Raw genomic sequence first — 13,390 nt, 5'->3', positions numbered from 1 at the left:
ATTACAAATGATTATTCAAAATTATACATTCAGTTAATTGCCACTAAACAGAGAAAAAAGAAGCTCTTCCTGGTTTCAGAAGCCAAAAATAGTGGCAACGAAATTTAGTCCATTAAACACAGGAAAAAAATTACATTGTCAGAGTCTTTCTCACAGAACAACATTTTAATAGCGAACATTCATTTTCAGATCCAATTGCAAATGCATTTATTATATTATTTTGATTTGCACACTGACAACTTGTAACTTGTGGATATAAAAGTTCGAAACAACTATCCAGTTTATTTTTGTCCTTTTTCACTGTGCTAATAGTGAAACAGTTTGGTGCTAATATTCCAGGTACTGTTTTGCAGTATATTAGGACACACAACCTAATGAAGGCCTAAGGGACACCTGTTTTTAAATCTTTGCGAAAATTCATAGATGGAGGAATAGTAGCAAGCTAATAATTAGTATTGTGATTATTCATTGACTTATAAATTAGCAAGTCCATAACTTTGTATTACACGCTATTCACATCATCAAAGGTATTAGGATCTTTGAACTAAAACGTTTTAGTCTTTCATGCCTGATCCTCTTCTGTTCTGGAGGGCTTTGTCCTCCGATTATTGCTACATTGGCTCTTAGGATATCTATTTTTGAGACTTGGCAATAAAGGCGAAATGGTACATCTTGGAAGAGCACTCCTTTTTTTAGACCAGTATTTACTTTAAGTACAGAAGTAAAAGATGGAAGACTTTTATCATTATTATTATGTTTTAGAGATGAACAGGAGAGATACTTGTGAGAAAATTGTACAGAGAGAATTTCTTACTTAAAAATTAAATTATATTAGGTATTTCTAAACTGTCTTTGTTACTTTTGGTTATTTTTACTATTTTTTTTTGACTACAGCTTGCTCTAAAAATAAGCCATTAAGTAAGTAAAATAAATCAGTTTTTATCAAGTTCTGTTTTCTCTTCCTCTGAGTCTCTTAGCATTCGGTATGCATGCCTTTTGGTGTACTTTTGGCCTTTTATAACAGCTGTTTATTTATGTCAATCATTTTGCATGACCCCATATATTGTAAACTCTTTGAACATAGGTCCTGAATCATTAAAAGGTATTTTCCCATCTAATGATAGATGACAAATGAGAAAACATTAATTTAAATTGAATAAAACATTTAATTGTGGAAACACATAATAAGGAAAAGTGGGTGCTTTTTCAGACAGACACAGGAAAATTAGATATACCACAGTTTCTTGTGTTAATTTATTTTTTCTCATGTGAATTTAGGACAAGCCTGTCTATAATGTTTGAGTTGTACTGGTTATTTACAAAGAGAAGATAATATATATAGCAGAAAGGGGAATTTATATTTTAACAACAAGGGGAACTTAAGAGAGAAGAGGATCGGACATGACAAGAGTTTGGAAAACCCAAAGCCAGAGAAGAACACGGATAGCATTAGCAGCGTGGGAGGGCATGCCCTGTCCCTGCAATGCCTCTTTCCACATATAATCAGGGCATCCAAGCAGATTCCTCCTCTCTCTTTCCCTGTCCCTAGTTCTTATTAAGAGTTTAGTAAATATAGGCCATAGTGCTAGGAACCATATCTATATTTTATGTTACAAGTAGTGCAAATTAATCTTAGGAGGTGGATAGATAAATATGATTCTGTATTCTAAATTACGATAATAAATCTGTTCTGAACAGACTTTGTGGTTAAAACATTTACGTGGGCATGGAATGTGTTTTAGAGCATAGTCAATTAATTCAATACAAGATTAGTCTGTTTTAAAACATGTTTTGTTCCCTTATATAGGCTTTGAAAGCTAATTATTTCAGTTCAAATTCTGATTCTACCATTTACCAGCTCCTTGTCCTGTGAGGCCATTAAGGACGGTTTTTAACCTTCAGTTTCCTTGTTGGGTGACTAGAGATTTTAATGGGACTAGGCCAGTAACATTTCTATGAGGATCTATTAAGATAATGCACTTAAAAGAGCTAGCATGGTACAAGCGCTCAGTAAATACTAGCCATTAATACTATTACACATATTTTCCATCTATTGTGTAGCTCTATTTTAAATCTTCTATGAGGCAGTTTCGAATGGGTAGTTAATGCTGGTAATATTTGAATTTAGTAGTTGATGCTAAGAAACAGTTGGGATGCTTCATGGAAAGAGAATTCTCTCAAGCCCATGTGCCCTTGGCACTTTCTTTTAATACTCTACAAAGTGCAGAAGCACCAATCTTGATTATCTTTTAATTTTTATTTTAATTTTTGACCCAGCTCTAGATAGTAAGATATATTCATGTATACTTTAAAATGTAGTTAGTTATTTAAATTTAACCCGGACAGAATATATAAACCAATAGTATTTAAAATATAGTTCTAGTGTGTCAAGTATTAGAGAGGTGTCAACACAATTACTGATTATCTCCCTACTCTGATTATATGACATGGATTCTAGAAGTGAAGGGAAGGGCAGTTTGATTGGCTAAAATAGTAATTCTTCAATCACTTATGCAGATAAGGCTCTTGTGCAGAGTACTTTATTAGGTTGTATTCAAACTTATTAAAATTATATTGGATGCTAGGGGTTTCTCAAGAATTTTACAATTCAGGTGAGGCAAGGTGGCTCACGCCTGTAATCCTGCCAGTCTGGGAGGCTGAGGTGGGAGGATTGCCTGAGCTCAGGAGTTGGAGACCAGCCTGAGCAAAGTGAGACCTAGTCTCCACTAAAAAAAAAACCTGAAACAAAACAAAACAAAACAAAAAACTAGCCAGGTGTTGTGGTGAGGGCCTGGAGTTCCAGCTAACCAGGAGGCTGAGGCAAGTGGATGGCTTGAGCCCGAGAGTTTGAGGTTGCTGTAAGCTGTGATGCCATGACACTCAACCTCAGGACGACTAAGACACTGTCTCAAAAAAAAAAAAAAAAAAGAATTTTACAATTTACATTTGAAGTCCAGGGTTTTTGAAGATATCTTTCTTTCTATAAGGTATCCAGAACATAATGGTTTCAACCACAGAGTTCTGGAGCAACAGAAAATAAGCTCCCTAGTCACTGAATATGGTAAAAACCTTCAGCGGAAAAAAAAAGAGAGAGAAAGATTCCACTCTCAAATGGCAGATTAAATTTTATTTGAATGATTACAATATTATACAGTGGACAATTTCCAATGTAATTTCAAATATCATTTATTTAAAGTAATATACATTAGCACAAAGGCAAATAACATTTGTCTAATAAGACAAACTAGTGTAGATAGAATCTCTCTTCATTTCTGATATACACTTTATCTTACCACTGAATAAGAAAAATCTGCAAATTTGGATTAGGCAAATCAATTAACTTTGTACAAGTTGAAGAGGGAACATTTTAGGTGGAAAACTATTTTGAAAGTTAAAGATGGAGAAAGCATGGCTCTCTCTAATTTAATCTCATTTAATCAAATATAGGCCCTAGGAAAGTATGTGCAGTTTATGTGTAGAACTAACTAATAAGAACATACAGCATCTTTCTCTACAGAACTAAATCAACGAAAGCTCATTAAAGATGCGTATAGCAATGTGTGTGTGTTAAGGCTTTACAGAAAATGGTAAAGAAGGCACATCATTCCTAAAGGAACAAGTTTTAATATTTCATCTTTATGGGATCTAATTTACTTAAACATTCTGATTTTAACATTAGATTCTGACAGTGCAAACACTACTAAAATTATTAGGACTTAAGGATTTTCTTAACATCACTAAAAAATGTAGCATTCGGTGGTTCTCAAATTATGATGCTTGAGCTCACAGCAAAAGCATCATTCAGAGACTTAATTAGAAATGCAAATTCTTGGGCGCCACTCAGACTTAACAGATTCCGAAATTCTGGGGGTAAGATCATAAATCCTAGTTTTAATGAGCTCTCCCAGCAATTTATATGCACACTAAAGTTTGGAAGCTTCTGTTCTAAATCAATTCCTTAGGAAAAAAGAAGAAATTTGATGTATTTGCCAAGAAATCCAGGATCAAACACATGAAATTATTAGTTAATTAGGAAGTTTGCCACTGATGCATTTTCCAGATGCCTTCGGGACCTAGTTGACTCCTTTGACTAAATTAGAGAATAATTTCTATAGTGATGTACCTGTTCCACTTTTTCTCTTTAACAAATTCAGGCCCAATCTCATTTTGGTCTCTAAAAATGATTTTGGTCATATTCAAAGTAACTCCCGATCAACAATTTTAGGGCTCAGTATTGTGACACTCATTGCCCGTCTGACTCACCATAGCGTGTAATTCTCTTTTGTCTAGTCAAGTCCCTATTTCTGCAGAAGAGGAAAACATTTATGCTCCTTTCTCATATTTCTTTCTCTTACCACAGAGAGCAGAATGTCCATCCAAGTATGGATGCTCCTGGCTGCTCTCTATTTTTCTGCAAGGACAGATTAATTATTAAGTAAATTAGTCAGAGGCTAGGTCATGGAATAGGCCACTCTTCCCCAGCATGTAAGAATACTAGGTGAGTATACAAGGCTAAAGATGGAGCAGAGAGGGTCAGGAATACAGTCAGAAGCACTCAGCAGCCCAGCAGATCTAAGTCACAGTACCTCCCAGCTCAGCTGAGCTTTGAAACGGGTGAGGAATGATTGTCTCAGAGAATCCCTGATGGCAGAAGGAATACAGAATGGTCCTTGTGGTCAGTCATACCCTCTATCCAAACTCTGAGATAAGCCAGCAGTGTATATGCTCCATTTGTCAGTTTCAGGGACTTATCTTTTTATGGTATTTCCAAAAGTTGAGTTCAGTGATGAAGTATTCCTGTTCTGCTTCTATATTAGAAGTTCTGCCTTCCTCTCATTATCCCTGCTTGAGTAACTATATAGTCCCTCTGAATGCCCCATGAGAAGGACTTCTGATTCTAGTTCTAGCTCTTACATTTTTCTTTATAGTTCTGCTGTAGTAAGTCTGTCCAAACCTAGTTCTGTTGGGAAATAACGATAACTTTACTTGATGAATAACATCAGGCTCCAAGAGATCTTCTTTGAAAATGTTGTACCTTTGAGTTTGTGCTTTCACCATGAAAGACCATCTGGATAAATAGAAATTCAATAGATGGCACACTTAGAAAACCATCAAAAGCTCCTTTGATGGCTCCCTTTACCCTAAGGCTGCTTTGTGGCTGTTGCCATCTTGAGAAATTTTAGTTTGTATTTATACAAATTTATACCTTCATCGTCAGTGTGGAAGCAGTATTTAAAATGCCCCAGAGAGGGGTGATGCCTGTGGCTCAAAGGAGTAGGGCGCCGGCCCCATATGCTGGAGGTGGTGGGTTCAAACCCAGCCCTGGCCAAAAACTGCAAAAAAACCCCAAAACAAATAAACAAACAAATAAATAAAATGCCCCAGAGCTTGAGATTGCTGTGAGCCATGACACCATGCCACTCTACCCAGGGCAACATAGTGAGACTATTTATTGTCTTAAATAAATAAATAAAATAGAATTAAACAACATGCACAGCCCAAATTTTAGATTTTAATCAGGAGTTTCTAAAGTAAATGTTTCAGGAGAGGTTTCTGGGTATTTAAAACACATAATAAATAACAAAAAAATAATAAACAGATTTCCGGCAGAGAAGTCACATTTATTTTGTGGACACTAGTGGGCGAAAAAGATTGAAGAAACCAACATTCGCTCTTCTGTTGTCCCTCTCACTTCTTTACTCTTCCCTTCCTTCATCTCCCTGTCCAGCCTTCACAGGTATAATTATCCACTTCAATGCAGATTACGTTTGCCTTTATCTCAAACTTTCCCCCAGATCTCCAGGTTTGCGCCATTAATAGCTACCTACAATATGGGTTCCCACGGGCAACTGAAACACAGTACAACTGTAAGTGGCTCTGCCCACCCTCTCCACAGAGACACACGGCACACCTGTTCCCCCTTAAATAAACTTATAAACTAAACTTATTTAAGTTAAGGAGTTTACACATTTTACTGGAACGAAAATCTCAGAATTATCTGAAATGCATTCATTTTTTCAATAAAAATAATAGAGTTGGTTATCAATTTGTATCCTAAGTCCATAATAGTTCTTATTTTTGCCTTTGATTCACCTCCCAGTACCAACATGTTAGTTCAGCACCCATAAAAAATGTCTCAAGTTACTGTAATAGATTCCTAATTAACCTTCCAAGCTTAAATTTTTTTTCTAAACATCTTCTCAATCACTTCTTGAAATTGATTCTTGCAAAAAAGCAAAAACAGAAAAGGTCGTTCTATACTTACGAGCTTCAAAGATTCCTCGCTGCTTCTAAGATAAAGTCTAAAGGTTGGTAAAGCACACACATGCCTTACAAGTTGGCTCTAAAATCTCTTTCCTAATATTTACTGCTCCTTTGAACTCCCATAAATGCTAACGTAACAGAGACAAAGTCCTGAAAAAGAGCAAAAATTTGTATGAGCTGCCTCTTTAAAATCCCCATTCTTTCAGTAAAACCTGCATCCCAGCCAGAGACCAGTAATCAGTGAGGAAGAAAGTGTCCTCTGATTTTTGAAACACAGGAGAAGTCTCAGTGGAATTGTCTGGGCAGCAGTGATGAGATTTGCCAGAGATGGGGTCGATCAAAACCATTAAGTATTTAAACAAGAACCTGAGGTTGATTCCCCTCCCCTTTAAACGCTCTGCCTTTCTGTATATAGTTAGGGCACTGGTACTTTAATATGGGAGTCTGACAACCTTCTCATTTGCTGGCAAATTAATAAACTTCTACTTACTTCTCCTCAAACCACTTGTTCTCATTCTTCTGATGTGGCCTCGGGGACAAGAGCCAAACTTTCAGTAACACTAAAATCAAACCACACAAATTCTTCATTTTTTTTTTTTAGAAAAATACCTTTTATACTTTTTTTTCTTTGTATAGTAGATGTTTTCCCTCTGCCTAAAACATCTCCTCAATTTTTGTTTAGGTTTGTTCTTTTTTGTTTTTTTCTACTTTTTTTTTTTTTTAATCCTTTCAGGATGAGGGTACAAAGACTTATGTTACAATGTTTGCATGTGTTCGGTAAAGTCCCTCTTGTAACTGTGTCCTGGCCCCAGGAGTTGTGCCATCCTCCCTAACACTGTGAGGATCCAGTGGGAGCACCATCCCCACCCCACCCCCCATCCCCCCAACCCCAACCTTGAATTGATTTGAGTTTTTCTCTTATGTGGGCGTGTATTAGATTGTCTGCTGGCTTCATATTAGAAGTGAGTACATTGGATTCTTGTTTCACCTCCTAAATTTTATCTTACTGGCACACGGTATCTCCACTGTGGCTTCTCACATAGCATATTAGCTATGTGTCTGTGGATCTTTGCTCACTGAGCTGTGTTCCTGTCGGGACAAGATTTCGAGTAAAGCATAGCTATCTAGAAAATAATAGACATTTAATTTTAGTAGAATGAATAAATGAACACAAGGTAACAAGCATATGATTATATCTATAAGTAAGAATCCTGTTGGTAGGATTAAGTCGATAAATCAGTCCTCAGTAAATTGTCCAAGACAAACACACTTAACTAGGACATTACCTTTAATTTACAACACAATATTTCAACTACATCATAATCTGTTATATAAAGGGTTTTGTCTAAGAAATTGTGACTTTTAAATCACTAACTTTCAGACTATAACTTACTTAATGGATCTAATACAAATGTAACTTCAGAATATTTTACTCAAATCATTAGAATTTTGAGTAAAACTAAAACATTTTACCCACACTAAATGCTACAAAGTTATACAAAAGTCAGCTACATTTAAAACAAAAAGATTCTCTATTTTTTAAGTAAAAAATTATTTAAAACAACCACCCATAGCTCCATAAAACAGAAATAAAGGTAAAGAGTATATATCCTATTGTTTAAGGCAAGAGTATTTTCACTGAACATAAAATATAAATAAATCATTCTATGATGTGTAATTACTAAAAAATGTTTTAGAGAAAATTTCAAAATTCTGGCAAAATCTTTGAAAACATGTACACATCTAAATTCCTGATTATAATAATAAAGAGTGAGCTTGAATAGAGAGATCCAAGGTATAAAGTTAAAGTAGTAACAACTTACAACACTGATGTTTGTAAAAAAAATTTATTTATTATTCATTTATTGTTCCATAAACAAAAGTTAATTTGGAAGAATATTTCTTTGTAACATTGCATACATATACAAAATTGAGCTACTTGGGAGGCTGAGGGGGTAAGAACACTTGAACCCAGAATTGGAGTCCAGCCTGGGCAACATAAAGAGACTCTATCTCCTTAAAAAAAGAGAAAAGAAAAAAAAATAGTTGATAAGTTGACTCTTTGGTTTATCATGTCATCCTTTTTGTTTTAAATATTCTAGAATCTACCTGAATAATAGGATAAGTTTGTTTTTAAATAGCATCACATATGGCTACACACAGTCAATGTAAACCAATAATTCTACTTTGTATCCTTTGGCCACAGGCACATTAAGAATCAACAGATAATCACAGATCACAGAAATATTTGGGGGATAATACTTGAATAACTAGATAGATCTTGAATAAAGTAAAAGTTGAATACACACAGAATTCAACTTTTTCCACTGTTTATCTAGACATCATCTTGAATATACCAGATATTTGCTTCCATAAATACCGACTGACAACCCATCTCTCAACACTCTGTGTGAAAACTATGGCTAATCTTCATCATCATAATGGAGCGATATGAGTGTGTTCAGGGTACAGGGCCATTTATACTATTCAGAAGCCATCTGCCAAGAACTACTTTAAAATCATACCCATTTTTTTAAGTTTCTGGTGTTGACATACAGTAAGTTACACTATCAAATTAAAGTACATTTAAGTAACATTTTCTTTCCCTCAATGTTAATATGGGAAGAAAAAGACAGTGTATTTTTTGAAACGATAACATCCACAAGCTGTGACGGTGTCTGTTTCAAAGTTAAATGCTGAGTACATTTTTTAAGCATTGAGCTCTTGCTCAGTCTTATCCCTGGAGAGTTTCTCAATCATGGAAACTGGGGAAAGTTATTATGTACAGATTCTGACATACAGAGATTTATGGAGGGAAAAAAAATAGAAGGAAAATAATCAAAGCAAAAAGCCAGAGGAGAATAAATCTGTGGTGCAAAGGCCCAAGTTACCTGTCAGGAGTGGATGAAATAAAACATCGTGCACTTCCCAATTCCACTTCAGGGAAGAGCTTAGGGACTGCTTAAAAGGACATTGCTATAAGTTACATATGTTTCCAGAAATTAAGGAAATTGCTGTACAAAAGGCAATGGGATTTGGCTTGTAATTAAACGTGATTAAACTCTAGTCTTTATATAATTTCAGCTTTAAAGTTACACAGCACTAAATTTCAGGGCTTTCCATTCTCAGCTAATGGCAATTAGCTCATTATCCTCTCAGCTCTGAAAGATTTCCCATCCATCCCTAACCAAGATTTCCCATCCACCCCTAACATAGAATGGATAACATTAAAGTCCATTCATTTTAGTTAACTGTGGGTACTAGACTTTGTTAATTTCCCCCAACCTCCTACTGTCATATTTTCTCTTGTCCTGTCTTCTCCCCATAGTTTTTACATACTATGGAAAGTTGCTTTATGACATAGGTAATAATACTTTTGACTGAAATGTGCAATTCTACAACTGCCCCACATGGCAACTTAGGATATATTAGACTGTCCATGTAACATGATGTGTAAACATTTCATATTTCTCACATGATGCACTGCCTCTTGATTCTGTCCTTTGTGAAAACAGCAAACCCAAGTTAAAGTCTCCGGAATGGATATGGAGCTTTTATTTCATTAGACTAAGAAAGGCAAAGTGTATCTGATATCTGAATATCATCATCAGAGAATGGAGGAACTATGATAGGTTCACTTCCCATCTTTTTGCAAAGTGCCCTCACAAAAACACTGTGCAGTTAACATCTGACAACAGAGCAAAAATCTTCGCATGCAAAACCCTTCAGCATTGTCATGCTAATCTGATGTAAAAAAGTTCGAAGTTTACATTTCTGAAAGCTTCTATACACTAAAAAAAGAGGGGAAATAGTTCAGGTTTTCTAAATTCCTGTTGGTTGGATATAAATTTGAAGTTTAAAAAAATGACTGTAAAAGATCAGCAGCTGATGTGTGTGAGTTGAAGGCAGGTTCCCTGGGTCCAGAAAAGAAAGTAGCCCCTCATGGACAGGCTTCCGTGGCCTAAGAAAATAAATCCCCGTGAATGCAATTGCTCTATGTGAGGCTGAGAATTTTCAAACACTTCAGGCAAAATTTAAAAAATTGCACTGAATGGAAATAAAGTTGAAATGATACTGTTGCTGCCCGGTTGCACAGTGCTACACAGGAAAAGTAATAAAACATGAAGAAAATAAAACAAATCCTGTAAATTTAAAGTGAATTAAAAACACAAAAAGGCTTTGTCCCATTTTTTTTTTTATATTTTTGAACACATGAAAACACCGTAAAAACACGTTATAAAGGTCACAGAGAGAAGTAGGATCCTTTTCTTAAAAGGAAAGGGCTTTGGAATGAAATAAAACCCACACACCATCTCTCTACAAAAGTTTCTAATTAAGACTTAAGAGGATCTACAGTCTGAAGAAAGCAATTTAAATACAATCTTTTTTTTTTAAGCCAGTATCAATGAAAAACCAGATGTTTACAGAGAAAGTCCATCTCTAGTGGTTACTAACTTCTCTTTACTGTACATTAGTTCACTGGTGAACACATACATCTACCCATAATACCATCCTTCCAGAAAGCTATTAGCATAGAAAACACTGTCCACAGTGTTCTTTGGACAAGTATGTATAGCCTCACTCACTTTGTGTTTTAATAGCTATTGGAAATTACAGTATTCTATTTATTTTTGTGTATGAAGTTTCCAAACTTTTGCATGAATCCCCGAAACTTGTTTTCATTCGGCTGATATGAATGATAAACACCAGCGTTGTAATTAAGCAGCGGACTGGACCTGCCGTAACTGTTGCCCACGGTTGTAGACTTGATTTCTGGGCGATGTAAACTGGCGTTTGGCGTGTTGCCTGCTGGCTGCATAGAGCTCTCAAGCTTACAAAAGGGCTCAAAACGACTGTAAACGCGGCGCTCTGTCGAATGAGATCGCAGGAGCTCATTGGGCGTCAGCCGTGGGGAAGCAGTGGGTCTCCTTTCAGGAGTAATAACTGCTTTTATCTCCTTTGAATCTCGGTACTGGATCTGTTCAGTATTAAACCTTGGGGCCGAAGCATCTCCTGCCCTTTCCAAGAACTTACTTTCAACTGGACCTGAAGAAGGTATTACTTTATTACCTTCATCGGATGGAGAATTTCCTCCCTGAGAGCAGCTAACTGTGACATCTTCCTTACTCTTGTGGATACTACCTTGAGAGTTTGAGGAGGAAGAACGCTTTTTTCGAGGAGATGAATCAACTTTGGGCTCTGATTTCTTTGGATTCTGATTTTCCTCCCCCTCAGAAACTAAAGTGTCTGAGCTACTACACATTCTATAAAAGGCAGGGGCTTTATTTTTGGATAAATTTTCTTTCTTTTCTGGGGTAAGGCTAAGTAAAGACCTTAACTTCTGAGATCCCTTTTTCAAAAAACTTGGGGACCCCTTGACTTCCTTCTTGGAAGTGAGCTCTTTGTTGGGTTCCTCTTTATTCATATCTAGTAAAGCTGCGATGGAAATTGACTTGGTAGCAGCGCCACCTGGGGGTTCCCTCTTGACAACCTCCTCCTCCTCCTCCTCCTCCGCGTTGTGGGTCACGTTGTGCATGCTTTTAGAACTTTTCAGCAAATCCTCTTTGGGCTTTTCTGGTTGTCTAACTCGGTTCCTTGTAAGTGTGCTATAGACATAATGCTTACTGTTTCCATGATCTAAATTGGCTTTTGAGTGGTCAAAGAACGGGAAACTTCGCCTTTTAAGTAGATTCTCATTTTGTTGATTCTTTAGATTTTCTGTCTGTTTATTTGCACACAAGGTCGTGTATATATAGTTGTTTGACTCTGTATGGGCATTCGGAGTTTGGTTTAAGACGGGCGAATGGTTTGCAGGAACCTGCAAGGCGTGCATCTTGGATGCCTCTGACTGCGATGGGAGCCTGGGGATTGCTTCTGGCATGAGTTTTTCTGGCAAATGCCGTACACTTGTCGGGGTTTCTGGAACTGCTTTAGGGGTGTCACTTCCCTGGGAACCAATGATAGTCGAATTTGAGGAGCCAGTTGTACAACTGCTAACTTCCTTTTGCTCAGGTAAAGTTGGTTTAAATACAAAGGAGGAACGAAGCCGAGAATGGGTATAAAGGGCACTGGCTTTCAAATTCTCAAGACTATCAGAGCCCTCAAATCGTTCTCCATTTGAGTCAGGTGTAGCTTCAGAATGGTCATTTAGGTAGGATTCAATTCTCCAGTTGCGCAGGAATGACCTTGTGGTATGCTCCAGGGTTGGCATGCGCTGTTGCAGAAAGCGGATGTGATTATCTGTGCCATTAAAAGACCTCCGCACAGTAGAATTCCTGTCTGCGATGTTTGTCTTCCTCTGGGCAAGCCGATCGGCGAAACTCTGGGCAGGTGTGTGGTGCTGGCTCCCATAGCCTCCCCGCGACGAGGACGCCACACTGAGACTGTCGGAAGGCCTTTTCCAATTGCCAGGTGGATTATTGTTTCTATTCAGAGCTCTGTTAAGCAGAAGGTATGGAGCTGTTTCTGGCTGTTCCCCAGCATAACTATGCCGTTTCCAATTTTCATTTTTCTGACTAGGTTGAAACTGACGTATTGTACTTGGACCATTAAAGTTTGGAATAAACTGAGGTTTGTATCCATGATTTCTTATGTGATATTTGTCACGTTCGTTCTGGGTATACATCCCTCTGTTTTTGAAGTAACTAGAATCTAGTTTATGAATTTTGTCTTGTCTGCCAAAAAGGTTTCTTTGGCTGGAGATGGAGGCTAATGAAGAAACTGATCGCTGGTAAGTTCCATTTTCCCAGAGTGTTTTGCCATGCTTCACTCTTGCTGATTCCTCGGGAGCAAATGAACTGGGGACCTGGGACCTGGCGTAGAGAGTTCTAAATTCTTCATCAAAGGACTCAACAAGTTGTCCCGTGATTATCTGAACCATGCTGAGGTGAGCTTTCTCAAATGACCACATATAGCTGGAAAAAAAATGTGGAAAATTTTTAATTTTGCTAAGTCAAAAGACTAACAAAAATACAAATTTTTACTAAAGAAAAGTATCATGTAATGTCAACAAAAGAATGCTTTTAAGTGTTTTCCTTGACTACCATAATTTAGAATATTTTCAATCATTATTCTTGCAATACATGAGTTTCCCCATCCTCCTATTCATATTTTAGATAACAATGAA

The 13,390-nt window shown here is 36.8% G+C and overlaps 1 protein-coding gene across 1 annotated transcript in view; it reads right to left on the bottom strand.

Annotated features, from left to right (window-relative positions):
* Window positions 1–10,801: 10,801 nt before the first annotated feature.
* Window positions 10,802–13,390, bottom strand: part of FAM83B (family with sequence similarity 83 member B) — a 65,792-nt gene continuing 63,203 nt past the window's right edge. Inside the window, exon 4 of the mRNA XM_003789654.2 lies at window positions 10,802–13,178. Coding sequence (XP_003789702.1) covers window positions 10,886–13,178 — 2,293 coding nt within the window. The 3' untranslated portion in view covers window positions 10,802–10,885. The remainder of the gene's footprint in view (window positions 13,179–13,390) is intronic.

Source organism: Otolemur garnettii, unplaced genomic scaffold (genome assembly GCF_000181295.1).
Source record: "Otolemur garnettii isolate 467f Iridium unplaced genomic scaffold, OtoGar3 scaffold00035, whole genome shotgun sequence".
Taxonomy (NCBI): Eukaryota; Metazoa; Chordata; class Mammalia; order Primates; family Galagidae; genus Otolemur; species Otolemur garnettii.
Note: the sequence above shows the minus strand (reverse complement) of the source record. Positions and strands in the feature narration are given on the sequence as shown.